The sequence below is a fragment of the Xenopus tropicalis genome, chromosome 5 (genome assembly GCF_000004195.4).
Source record: "Xenopus tropicalis strain Nigerian chromosome 5, UCB_Xtro_10.0, whole genome shotgun sequence".
In the NCBI taxonomy this organism is placed as follows: Eukaryota; Metazoa; Chordata; class Amphibia; order Anura; family Pipidae; genus Xenopus; species Xenopus tropicalis.
The window spans coordinates 45,150,592-45,165,337 of NC_030681.2; the positions used below are offsets into that span (position 1 = coordinate 45,150,592).

General features: G+C 36.4%; 1 protein-coding gene across 1 annotated transcript in view; it reads left to right on the forward strand.

The window, feature by feature from the left end:
* The window catches only part of vit (vitrin), a 55,604-nt gene extending 43,529 nt beyond the window's left edge, over positions 1–12,075 (forward strand). Inside the window, exons 16-23 of the mRNA XM_002934462.4 lie at positions 260–322; positions 972–1,010; positions 1,348–1,410; positions 2,568–2,715; positions 4,634–4,737; positions 6,339–6,565; positions 8,209–8,722; positions 9,256–12,075. Of these exons, the coding sequence (XP_002934508.2) occupies positions 260–322; positions 972–1,010; positions 1,348–1,410; positions 2,568–2,715; positions 4,634–4,737; positions 6,339–6,565; positions 8,209–8,722; positions 9,256–9,434 (1,337 nt within the window). The 3' untranslated portion in view covers positions 9,435–12,075. The remainder of the gene's footprint in view (positions 1–259; positions 323–971; positions 1,011–1,347; positions 1,411–2,567; positions 2,716–4,633; positions 4,738–6,338; positions 6,566–8,208; positions 8,723–9,255) is intronic.
* The last annotated feature ends 2,671 nt before the right edge of the window (positions 12,076–14,746 follow it).

Here is a 14,746-nt window from a genome sequence, read left to right on the forward strand (position 1 = left end):
AGACACAGATTTGAGCCCATGCTTTACACAATGCACTTTCAGCAATAAATTAATTAAATAAATAAATAATAAAACGTGTTTATGTCCCATCTACTGCAGTGGAAATCAGAGTAATGTAGTGGTTATATTATGGCTATGTTAAGTTAAAATATTTAGTAGTAAATGGTAAGCTCCCTCATAAGAATGTTATAGTTTCCTTTAGCATGCACTATTCCTACAAGCTCATTATTCTATAGACAATTTTTTTTCTGTTTTTAAGATTCCAAGAACAGTGAATCAGATACAGTGTTGAAGGCTGTGCAAGAAACATCAGTACCAAAATGTAAGCATCCATTTAAGACATACTGGAGAGATATGTCTAAAACAAACCCTGACACAATGCAAGCTGCATTGGCCTAATGGCGTGTGATAAAGAAGTAGACAAATTTACATTTTTAACTGTGAAATATCAATGTGATACTGTATATTCCTCTAAGCTCGATTTTCCAGCCTCTGCTCAACAGTCTGACAACCCTTGTGTGAGAGACTTCATGAAGATACAGTCTCACTTCTAAGTTCTCCCTATATGCTTTCTTTAATTGATTCCCAGTCTTTTAACAAAGGAAATGGGCTGTCAAAATGTAATTGTGCAGTACTTTCTACAAAAAAAATATCAAGAAACGAAGTTTGGTAAAAACAGAGCTGTGTTTCTTCATGCTTAGAACTCCCTAAAACTAGAGTGCTAGCACCCTGCCCAGAATAGTTTAGACAAGTAACATACACTGGAACAGTATCATAAAAACAAATGTTACTTGTGCCTAAAAATTATGCAGAATATATTTGAACATTTACATTGTAAAAAAATGTATGCCAATGTTTTTGCATGCATAAACAAATATATATATATATCCTGCCACTTGTGTGGTTAGTTTATTACAAATTATTGTGTACAAAATAACAACACACTTTTATTGTTATGATATATTTTATAGTTAATGAAGATTTATGGAGATATGGCTTTTCTGAAACAGGTATGTTGTATATTACACTGCACTTTTTATATGAATGGATACCTGATGCAAATGTGATATGCTCTAATACTTACCAATAAGTTTCTTGGCCGAGATAGAACCATATTCATAGGGAAATATTAACTTGAACTATGCTGAACTATGAAGCTGTGGTTTGATTCCAACATGGATATACATTAATGCCTTGTATATGCACACCTTTAATCAAAGTCAATTATGTGTTTAATCACTGCATTAGAAATTACTTAGATTAGATTGTAAATCATGTTGTGTAAATGATAAACCAAATGTAGCATACTGAATTATGGTTGTGACAAAATAGAATCTTCCTTTATAGCAATCAATGCAAGGGAAGAAGTCATCACAAAGCCACCGGAAACAGCAGTCCTTGGAGGAACAAGTATGTCCTTTTACATCATATTAATATATACATAATAAGTTGTGTGGTCAAGCCTTTTTCATCACTGCTTAAGGATGGAGTGAATGAGCCCACCCCTGCACAGTGCAAGGTCGGCAGGTGCAGACCGTTCCTAACTTGTCATTTGAATGATGTGCAAGTTAAGGCACTGGTTGGGGGCAGGAGGGAATGTATGTGCTTTCCCCTCCCACCTTCAATGGATACAGAGTTGCTGAATGCAGGCATCACTGTATTCATGGGGGCAAGTGCATGCCTCTGTGCTCTAAAACATAATGTAGAGAGACTTGTTGCTATTTAAACAGAGTGGAAGGTAGAGTGCACCTTCCATGAATACAGAGTTGCTGAATGCAGGCATCACTGTATTCACAGGCGCATGTTTCTGTGCTCTAAAACATAGTGTAGAGACCTGTGGCAATTTAAAGGGAGTGGAAGGTAGGGTGCAAAGTACAATGAAACTCTAGATAACCCATAGCAGCCAATCTGATGTTGACTGGTTGTTATGGACCACTAGACCAGACAGTTTTATTAAATTACTCACTTGGCACAACATATTTCACTGCTCTACCAAGAAACATTTGTGCAGACTTTGTGACTTTGGGAGTTTCAAATCTGCAAAATTAAAACAGTCTTGTCTGAAGGAAGCCATTCAATTAATGATAAAATAAAATATTGGGGGAAGGCTTAGGTTTAAAAAAGTGAGTTAGAAATAAGTGAATGTAAATATAGGAACAAGGAGAAAAGAGATACAAAACTGAAAAGGTAATAGTTATATAGAGGCATGGTAAGTAACATGGGATAAAGAAAGAGAAGAAAGAATTTGAGAGAGAAAAAAAGAAGGAAAGTAGGGAGAATGATCAGGGGTAAAAAAGAAAGACTGTAGAGACAATAGTGAAAACCATAAAATAGTGAAGGAGCCATTATAGTGAAACCATCATAAAAGAGAAGAGAAAGGCATGAATAAGATAAGATTGCCTGTCACAAGTTCCAGTACCCTAGTAGAGCTTGGTGCAAATGAATATATTCTATTCCTACTTTACTGAACAAAAGAACTAATTCCTGCAAATATTATTTTGTTATAGCTAAATTAATTCATTTACCAGAATTTATTTACTTTTACTTGTGTGTTCTTTCCTTTTAAGACTGCAAAATCGATCTTGTGTTCCTTATTGATGGAAGCTGGAGTATAGGAAAAAGGCGTTTCAAGATACAAAAGTTTTTCTTGAACGAAATGGCGGAAGCTCTTGATGTTGGCCTCTCTGGGCCTCTTATGGGTGTTGTTCAGTATGGGTAAGACCTTCAATAAACAAATAAACACTAAGTTTGCCCAGGAGCAGTAACCCATAGCAGCCAATAAGATATTTACCCATAGCAACCAATCAAACTGTGTTTTATTACATATGGGGGATAGTGTATAGTATAAAAAAAGAATAAACAGCTATAATAAAAATATTAACAGATTTGAATCAGATGCCCACTGTATAGTGATACCTATATTGAGCTACTGGTTGTGAATTGCAATTGTGAATGCGACATAATGCACGTTTTGGACAGATAGATGATTCTCTCACAGATCTGCATTTAAGATTATCATGTTTAACCACATATACAATGCATTTTGTTCTTGTATCACTTCTTTCCATCTGCTTACAGTATTGCTGGTGCACTAGCAATATAAGCTTTGATAATTTAATATGTTAGAAATTTAAGTTAGGAACCCAGCCCTTTGTGTCCTGACTGGTGAAGGTCTCCTATCCTGCACTGCTCTAGTCAATGACAATGTTTGTCAATAAGGAAAAAGTCTAAAGAGAGAAAGACCTAGGGTTTCTTCCTAAGAGCCTAAGTGTAAAACTTTTCTTAGCCTTTACAATTAATGGCTCCTTATAAGAAGGAGAAGGAAAGGCTAATAAAGAGTTAATCTCAAGCTGCAGGCATACCTTCAGTTGTCTCAATAGTGCCCTTAAGTCTCCCCATATTTCTCCTGTTCAGATGATCAGAAGCCAAACAGGAAGAAAAAATGCTGAGCTGTATAAAGAAAGTTCCCATAATGCCTTGCTCCTGCACAGACACCCAGACCAAGTGAACATGCTCAATTTGTAAGACTATCAGTCAGCTTCCTGCTGATTGGCTCAGATCCAAATTCCTAAGGGGGGGGAGTGAGTTCTTAGCATTTTTGAGGGAGGGGGGAGCAGGAGAGAGCAGAAAGCAGAGAGCTGCGTGTCTCTGGCACAGGAAAACAGACACAACTAATCTTTTGACAGAAAACTCAATGCAGCATTTCTGTGAGTGCTTATGGCTGTATTTACATAGACCTTTCTGTTAGTTTTTACCTTTCTTTCACCTTTAACAAACTTCTCTACACTTATTACTCAATAATCTAATGACCTGTACTTCACAACACATCTTCACCACATCTACTCTGCACCAATTAGAATGCTTCTGCAGATTCCCACAGTTCTATTACAGTAACCCTAAAATGGAAATACATGCAAAACAGTTGGCTTTTGGCTAGGAAGTCCATGATTCATCAACCAGGTAGGTGGTCCTTAGGTAGCCAGATAAAGTGCAACCACCCTACCACCCCCCACCGATTATCAAGCAATTGTTTTCTCTTTACCTGGTTGATCCACCTACAGAGTGATGTCACTTCTCGTTTCACTTGTCCCAGGTCAGATGGTAAATAAACCCATTGTGGGTGGGTTCAGGTAGCAGGCCAAGGTAGGGGGTCATAGGGGATCATAGGAGGGTGGAAGGTGCAGGTCAGGTTGCTGTTCAGCAGGTCCAGATTGAGCACGGGTCTGCCTGACCAGACCCACACAGAACTCTACCCTGAGATTCATATATCGCCCAACAGTAAGTTCCGTAATGATAGTGCAGCAGAGCAAATCTACTATAACATTACTAGGGCTTAATCCAAAACTAACTAGGGCTCTCCAGAGGATTCTAGTTCTGGTGAACTGCAATTATCTGGTTCACAACTGAAAATGTATCTTTATGTAAAATAATTGTGCATAAAAATCTTATCAAATGTTGACTGAGCGTAGTTCATTTTTGAAAGCTAATTATTATATTTTAATGTAATGTTTCTGGTTCCATAAAAAGAGTTTTTCCCTGGCAGCTGTATTTTTTGCCTCATTTTTGTCATTATGTTCACGTGTCTAATACTTTGGTGTGTTAATGAATTACCCTGTTTTTGTTTATCTTTAAGAGATGACCCTTCAACAGAATTTGGTCTTGGGGCACATTTCAATGTTGGCGATCTCAAAAATGCCATTGAAAAAATTCCACAAAAAGGGGGACATTCCAATGTTGGTAGGCTATCATTTAAATGATGTTTTGTATGTCTTTGTGTTATTGTATGCTACAAATTCTATGTAGTAGCAAATGAATAATACTAAATGAATAGCTTTTTAACTAGCTCTGAACAACTGAATGTGATACATTATTTTCTCAGTGTTGCTAAAGCAATTGTTGTGGTGCTAAAATTTGAGTGCTGGAGTAAAGCTAAACTAATGTGCTTAAGATCAGCAGGTGGTAAAAACAGTATCTGCACCATGTGGGTTTGTAATGCTGTAGCTCAGTCTCCTATAGTTAAGGTCAATTTCTATATTTATACTTTGGAAACCAATCTCCACCACTAACTAGCATTTCTTCACCTAGTAGTTAGTGATCTCACTAACCTTAGCACCTGGCCTTCGTCTTTAGAATGTTTTTCTAACCACTGAATGGAACTCTACAGTCTCAATATACACTGCTGGATTAGGCAATAAATAATGCATAAATATCTACATTTTTGGCATAACTGGCACAAAATAACACTACAAAAAAGTCACTGTTATTGTGGACTCATTTTCCCTTCCTTGATCCTTCAGAGCAATTATAGAAGGAAGTATAAAGCAGTTAATCAAATTACACTTCCTAGTTAAACTTCCAATAAATAAACCCCTCCTTGTCTGTAAGTTAGAGACAAAGCAATAAGGGGAGGGATTATTTATAAAGAATATAAATGTCTTTAAATGTATTTATAAAGATTAATTATCTCTCTTTAAAGTACAGTGGTTGATATTGTCCAACTCAGCCATTCAGTCAGAAGCTTACTAGTCCATGTCTATGGCTGTTCAGTGATAGCTACTGCTTAAACTGCCATTCCCATCATGCTTTGGGTTAGAAACTTGGAAAGCAACTTGCGTTACCAACTTGCTACATACTATCCTGTAAAAGTAATCCTTTTTTTAATCTATTAGGACAAGGAAGTGCTTTTATAGTTTTCATCTGAACAAATTATATTAAAGAAGGAAAAGTCATTTTGTCATTATACTGCCAATAGATTTGCCACATTAGGGTCACCTAGAACACTATATTTATTCTGCAGAAAGCATTACTATACCTGAATAAAGAGCCCTAGAAGCTTTTTCTGTTTTCTTAAGATTGCAGCTGCCATTTTAGCTTGGTCTTCATAGCTTCCTGCTGTATAGCTCTAGCCATTATAGCTCAGATCACACATTCCTAAGGGAGGGGGGAGGGAGTACTTAGCATTCTTGAGGGAGGGGGGAGCAGGAGACGGGAAAGAGAAGAGAACTGAGCAGACTCTGGCCCCTGGAATGAAGGATTTTTCTGAGAGAGTATGTCTGATATTGAAGAACATGTTTACAAAAAAAGGAGACAAGTAATCCTGTGTTTCTTTTGATAGAGGACTCAGTGCAGCTTTTCTGTGAGTGCTTATGGCTGTATTTACATAGACCTTTCTGGTAAAGCTTACTTAGTTTTTACCTTTCCTTCTCCTTTAAGGAAAGCGCCAGAGGTGCAAGATTTGTTGGAGAAATATTATTAATATAATGTAATATATTACTATTATATTTATTATATTATTTAGCTACAAATGTATTTTTATCTCACTGTGATTTTTCCACCAGGAAAGGCTCTCTCCTACGTGAACAAGAATTACTTTTCTGATTCCAGCGGGAATAGAGGAAGTGCTCCAAATGTGGCTGTTGTGCTGGTGGATGGATGGCCCACAGATAAGGTTGAAGAAGCTTCTCGTCTTGCTCGCGAGTCTGGAATAAATATTTTTTTTGTCACCATAGAAGGTGCTGATGACAATGAGAGGTCAAGTGTTGTCGAACCAAACTTTGTTGATAAGGTAAACTTCAGGGGAGAGACTATATGCATTCTTATGGGTAGCGATACTGTTATCCCATATTAAACATGCATCAGTATAATATAATATAATCATTACATAACATTGCTTAACAAGCAATTTACCAAGGTAACCTAAAAAGGTAGCAAACCATGGGTAAATCTGTTTTTGAATGTCTGTAGTACGGCAAAGCAACATTAACCACATTCCATCTTAAAAGAAGCACAAACAAAACAAAGGTTCTTTTCCCTCTCGCTTTCTCTGTAGTCAAGGTTTATCCAAAATTCTGCCAAGTACAGCAAAAATAAGTTGGTGTCTCCATCCCCATACTGCTTATAAGGGGAATTAGGCTCTTTTTTATCAGTAACAATGGAAATGATTTGTTGTAAACCCAAAAAAATTTACAGAAAAAAATGCCAAATGAAAGAAAATATAATGCTGAGCAACTTTCCAATATGCATTTATTAACCATTTTCAATCGTTTTAAAGTTATTTGTTAAAGTAATTTCTACTGAAAGCTGTGTCTGCCCCTTGCTAATATTTGCACTACTGACTGTGACTACTTAAAAAATATAGAAGTAGCTATCTGATTGGCAGACCTGAAAAAAAGCATACAAAGGATTGTGGGAACTGGAATGACCTAAGGCAGGCAGAAAGGGCAGGGTTAATGTGGCCTGACACTGCTCTCTGAATCAAACACCTGAATTTTTTGATAAAAAATTACCCCCCTTACCTGAGTGGTAATGCTTGCTCAGCATATAACTTCTCAGACCAAAAACAATGAACAAAGTGATAGAAGGAGCAGTCTATATTACTGTAATGGCCAATGATTAGAGTCTTTGGTGTTTGTTGCCAAACAGAAAAGGGGACAGAACATGTAATTATGCTACTGCATTTGTGTTTAATACCAAATAGAATTAAAAGAAACTACTATCATGACATAAACACAACTAATCATTACGCCATGGTACTTGTCCTTACATATATAACACCTTGTTGCAACACAGCCGCTTAAAGTTGCTCAAGCATTTGCACAGGATGAACCATACCATTTCACGAGAATTGCATGTATTGCCATGTTAAGGGTAACTATTCCTGTGCAAATAAATCACTAAACTAACATACATACAGTAAGTCTAAACATTTATGCTTTTTCTGTAATGGTAATGTAGGGCAAAGCTTAGTTAATTGTAGATTCAAATATTTTATCATCAATACCTTTAGAATTATAGGGGAGTAGGTCTTACTGTACCATCATTGCTCATCACTGTGCAACATGTCCTGCCCTCAGGCCTGGACTGGCAATCTGTGGATTCTGGCAAATGCCAGAGGGGCTGCTGTAAGATGTCACAGAGAGTCAATATTTAGTGGGGGAATGTTTGGGCCTCTGTGTACTTAAAATGCCAGGGCTTATTTTAAATCCCAGTCCAGGCTTGCTACCCTAACATGTTATTGTAAATTGTATGCTGGGTTTGAGGATTCTCTAGTAAAACTCCATCCTCCTGTACAGTATTGAATATGTTTTAAATAAGATTTAGACTATAAATATGGGAGATGATTTGAGTTTTTTATCTTTACTCATACAAATGATGCAAAATATAGCTGTGCTGGTGAAAATCTAACTGGTTTATACAATGTAATTACAGGCGGTGTGTAGGACTAATGGACATTTTTCTATCAATGTGCCAAGCTGGTTTGGACTCCACAAAGTAGTCAATCCTCTGGTAAATCGTATGTGTGACATCGACAAACTAGTCTGTAGCAAGACATGTCTCAATGCTGCCGACATTGGTTTTGTTATTGATGGCTCCAGCAGTGTTGGCACCGGCAATTTCCGCACAGTGCTTCAGTTCATAGCCAACATTACCAATGAATTTGAGATTTCTGATACGGATACGAGAATAGGAGCAGTGCAATACACTTATGAACAGAGGCTGGAATTTGGATTTGATAAGTATAGTACAAAGCAAGATGTAATGAATGCCATCATGAGAATAGGCTATTGGAGTGGAGGAACAAGCACTGGCGCTGCCATCACCTACGCCTCCGAGCAACTGTTCAGTAAATCAAAGCCAAACAAGAGGAAGATATTAATTGTCATTACAGATGGTCGATCTTATGATGATGTTCGAGCACCTGCTGCAGCTGTACATCGGAATGGTACACATTTTTCAGTTGTCCCTTTAAATATGTAATATCTACTGTACACAATTTCCACTTCCTATAGTTAATTATTATAGATAGCACAAAGTTAATAGTGGAATGGAAAATTGCTTATCCAACATTTTTTTAAAGGCTAAAATATTACATCTTTTGTAGTAGAGATCCTAAGCATAATAAATCCCACAAATGTCCTGGAAAAACACAAAATGTATTGATTACTTTCCCGTGGCTGATGAGCATGGTTTTAAAAACCACTGTTAAGCTGGCCATACATGCACAGATAATATCGTACGAAACCTCGTACGAGCAACATCCAAAGGGTTGGTGAGCAACATGTTGCTAATGAGCCACTGGTTGGGGATCACTGATCTACAGTGAGTACTAACAGGCAGAAGTGAAAGAAGAACCCATTAAATACTTAATTTAAGGCACTTGTAATTCCACTCTTTTTAATCCTTGCCTGAAATGTACTGACAATCTTTGATTTAATATCAGTCCATCTTTGATTTTAAATTTGTGACTTTTCACAGGGGTAATTGCCTATGCTGTTGGGATTGCCTGGGCTGCCCAAGACGAGCTGGAATCCATTGCAACTGACCCTGACAAGGACCATTCATTTTTCGTGGAAGACTTTGACAGTCTCTACAAGTTTGTTGGGAAGATCTTCCAGAACATTTGTACAGAATATAATTCTCAACCACGAAACTAAAATCAGTGCAATTATGGACATGAAACCTATTCTTGGACACCAGGTTTTCCTACCATTAAATCCATAAATGCCCATTTACACAATACTGAGTGCAAAGTAATGTCTGGGTCTAAGTACAGGTAAAATAGTGACCTGCAGACCAGCATTTACTTTTTCACCTGAGTGGAGCAGACTCCACATGCACTGAAGAAAGCTAATGTAATGTGCCTGTAATATGCCTACAGCTCACAGAAGGGTATAAACTGGTTTTAGGTATATTGCGAATCATGCATGTTCTCAGTGAAATATTCAGCAGCTCAGAGTATAAAGAAGACCATATTATACTACAGTTATTTATTCATTATGTACCATTCATTCAGCCACACCTTGGCACTGTACTGTATATATCGGTTTTCAATTCTTTTTTTAAGCCTTACCCATTACTGAGATGAAAATGCATAAATGCAGATTTTAAACAGAATGCTTTTGCATTTCTAATGCAATTTATTTAGATGCATCATTAAAGAAAGAGAGCCTAAATGAAATGTAGGTTAGTTTTTAGCACCAATCTAAAATAATATCTAGATGTGTCTGTTAATAATTGCAGTTATAGGGATAATTGGAAATGGTCACTTGGGAATAACAAGGGCTACGAGTGTAGATGCTGAAGAAAGATCTGTTTGGGTCCTATGTTACTATATTATTTTTATCCTTAAACAGTTATTGTTCTGCTTATTTAGAACTGTAAAGGTTATGGATGTAAGGTTTTGCTAAGAATTATATATTTCTCAAGTAACATTTATCTCATGCACATTTTCCCTTTTTACAAATGTAAAAACTCTGCAAACCAGTGGATAATCTTACACATCAAAGCCATACAGTCTGCCATGCCATGGACAGCATGGACAGCATATAAACTATTGTAATAGAAGTGTGAATTTAAGGTTCTTCATTGCAACAGCTCAAAAATGCATGGAAACCAATGAAATCCTATCCAGTATAGAATAGGGATGTACTAAATCCAAATATTTGGCCTAATATTGAATCCACCTTAAAATTATTCGGTTGAATACCAAGCATAATAATAATTTGCTTACTCAATTTTGCAAAAAAAAAAAGAAAAATGAATCACCTGATAAAAAATAATTGTCAAATGATTGTTCCCCTCAAAGCTTCAATTCTTCTATGTCCAGCACCAAATCTCAGATTCAGTACAACCCTCTTGTAGAAGCTATAAAAACACATATATACTGTATATAACACATATATATTGCACTATAACTCTCCATAGACTAAGTTATGCTGTCCAATAAAAGCTTCTGACCTAGTCTCATCTGAATTGGTGGCTTACTGGCAATGTATGGGGCCCACAGATTGGCTTGCCCAACTCATATCTGAACAAAAATTGGCCACGTATCTATTGAGCTGGCTTGAAAACCCCATCACTCGAGGACTGTATCAGCAGTTTGATGAGGCCCTGGCAAATGGGTCTCTGTAGGCTCCACTCTATGACCTGATGATCAGCCCAATTTGTCCCAAACTTGCCAAACTGGAGTGAGGTGTGATTATTTGGCTACCTCAATGCATGAGAGAATCTCACCATGTAGGGTCAGTTTTAAACTTCCTATTATGTATTTGCCAATGCAAATGCTTAAGTAGTGCCTTGTTTACTTCCATATATTAATTTGCAATAATTTCCATTTTTATTCACTCAACATCCTGATTCTTGGAAAATCATTCTATTCAATGTACTCTCTCTTGTACCCTTGTTTATACAAGTTATGACTCCAGGTACAGATGTCATTCAGTATATAATCAGGCCCTACAACTTCTGAGGCACACAAAAATATTATTTTAGGACACACTGCCTACAAGAAATTGAACTGAACATTGGTTGTTGTGATGGTAGAGAATAGTACAGGTGTGGGACCTATTTTCCAGAATGTTTGGGACCTGGTGTTTTCCGGATAAGGGATCTTTCTGTAATTTGGATCTCCATACCTTAAGTCTACTAAAAAATCATTGAAATATTAATTAAACCCAATACGATTGTTTAGCTTCCAATAAGGATTAATTATTTCTCAGTTGGGATCAAGTACAAGGCACTGTTTTATTATAACAGAGAAAAAGGAAACAATTTTTAAAAATGTGAATTATTTGCTTATAATGGAGTCTATGGGAGATGGCCTTCATAACTTCGCAACTTTCTGGATAACGGATCCCATACCTGTATTTATCATTATCATTATCATCTTCTAATTCATTTATTTGGTTGTTTGTTTAATTATTTTTTTATATAAAGAAATACAAGACAAATAAATTGTGCAGAGAACAGTGTATTTTTGTTCTGCTTGAAAGGCATGCAAATCTTCTCTCAGGTATGTTTGTGTGTGTGTGTATATAAATATATATATATATACATACATTAGTCTCATAAATATGAATCGATTTATGGAATAATGGTCTTATAGAGTTGTATATATTTTCAGTAAGATACAGAATACACAATTTGGTAGCCACAGTGCTATTGGGAAGATAAATGTTATTGATGGGAGGTGCTCTGATGATTTGTCAAAGTCTAATCAGTCAAAATAAAATTCATTAAAAAAAAAGCAATTATTTCTTAAAATAATTGAAAAAATAAAGTGAAACCTCAATTTTATGTCCACTGATTTAAGGTTTTCCCACATTTTACACCTTTTTGTGATCCCACCAATTTATATTGCATAATTCATTTGCCTGATTTAACATTTTTCCAGATTTTCTGGTCCTCTGGAAAACTTGAAATTAGTGAAAACAAACTATATCAAATCTTTATTTATTGACATATATTTGCTAAAACACTCCACTTTTAATGGGCCCATTTAATAACATGTCCAGATTACAACCCGATCAGAGCATACTTGGACTTGGCACCCCAGTCAGAGGTTGGGGTTTTTTTGCATTTAGTAGACATTTAAAGCTATGAGTGATCTCTGTTAAAAACTACCTTTAATAGGTAGGACATATAAATTATATATATTTACAGATATGTATCTGTTATCTTGAAACCCATTATTCATTTTAAGCAAATAATTATAATTTTTATAACCAATTTCTTTTTCTCTGTAATAATAAAACAGTAGCGTGTACTTCATGGTAAGTAATCTGCACCAAATGTCTTAAATTCACTTATTTTACGCATATCTCCTACTCATATCTCCAACTCCAACTTTTCGGTCCACATGTGGACCTTCATCAAGATCCTAATGCGGACCTAAACATTGGACAGTGAAAATAATATGTGAAATAAAGACATTTTGTTGTTTTAAGTCTAATAAAAGAGAGTACTTGTCCTTAAAAATTAAACAAACATAGGCATTTTTGACCGTGTACCTCAACAGAACATTTGGAGATGAGTGAGGGCACACATTCTTTAATATATAAATATATATAATGACTAATGCACAGGATACCTAGATCTTAGTTCAGTTTTACACGTTACATTTCAAAGCATACCTTACTAAAGGTGTTTTTTCTAACCATGTCGTGGATGCTGGCCTTGAGGAGATGTTACTTATACCAACTGACTTGAACCTAGTGAATCACATTAATACTGTTTCCAAAAGCCTTACCCTTTTCCTACTACTCCTTTATTGGCTCCAGCCTATAGACCTACCACTTCTCTGTACGGATCTTCTAAGTACTACCCAAACAAGGCCTGACCTTAGGAACTGCTGCCCTCTAGTGACTAAAACAGAAACCAAAAAAAAATATTTAAAAATAACCACTGTAAGTATCCATACCCTTGTACAGTATGTGTGTAACTAGGCAATTACATTATATGTAACTTGAACATTTGTTTTTTGAAGTATATTTAACTTTAGCCTTTGCATACCCATTGCAAAGACCTTCCATATAGGTAGTGGCTCTTAGCCAGGTAGCAGCAGTAGACAGGACAGAAAAACCTGGCATGTGTACTATATAGTACAGTTTATTTTGAACAAGTTATTTGTCCTTCTGTTGTTTTCTTTGACATCTGTTATTACCTATTTCTCCTTATACTATAGTTTGAAAAACACAAACCACTGCTGCATGGAATGCCTGTAACTGACTTAACAATGAGAGGGAAGGAGCTAAGGGGACACAGCTGAAGCAATGCAATCAGATTTGTTGTCTTTTTGAAAAAAATAAACACACATTATCTGAACCTCTAACAGCAATGGTAACTGGGCATTTCGTTGACCACTTTAAATCACTTTTTGAAAATGTCTTTGAATTGCATCAGGCATTTTTGGGTTTTCTGTCCCCCCGAAGAGAGCAGGATTTCCTGCAACAAACACATCTGCCTTTACCAGATACTGCTGCTGATGTGTGCAAACACAAACCAAGTAGAGGGCGCACACCCACCTACTCAATGTCCCGGTGGTGTTGTATCTGGACATTCAGGTAGAAGTCACTTTGCCCATATCAGCCATTGTTCCACTATAGTTTACTCATACTTTACAAAGCCTTGCTGTGCAAAAGCTTTGCATTTTACCAGGGTTAATCTGCAAAAAGGTAGGCCAAACCTTGATGTGCTTGTAGCACAACTCATCCCTTTAAGAGTTGTCTTATAATGTCAAAAATCATTGTTGATCGGGAGGAAGGGAGGATCAGTCTATAAGATCAATGCTTTGGTATGTAGACACCTTTCCCAAGAAATGCAACTATGTGGGGAGGTGCCAGTCTATGAAAAATATAACCAGAAGTAAATAGTTAGGACCACTATATGGGTTTACCTTGACATGGTATGGTAGAGTGGCAATTTTATTATTGTAAAGACATAACCCCCTGCTTTTGAAAATGCATGCATTTTTACAGAATTAATGAATTACTACTAAAATGTTCATTAATCAGTCCTTTTTTTTTCAAATTAATTAGAAAATACTTTGGCCAGATTTCCTTTCAAGGTCCCTTAGATCCAACATTTTCTCATTGTCTTTCCTACCTAATAATAAGGTACCAAAAATATGAAAACACTGCAGCAGGAACCATTCGCCATAGTTTCAAATAAATGTTTAACTCATACCTCACCATAACTGACTTTCAAGCTGGGCTGCTAGTAGTAGGAGAGAGAGTATGCATGCTCTACTAATATATTAAACTGGCCTTCCCTCTACCTCTGCTAGCCATTTCTGAGGACCTCTCTTGACCTCTTCACCTGGTGGCACACCATCAATCTTATTAGGCTTTAGCAAAACCATTTAGATCACACAAAAAATTCCAATATGTGTTTACCTTTATTTGAGCTGTAGGCTTTTAGCAATAGTTATATACATATGGCCACTTGCTGATAGGGCAGTGTTTCCAAT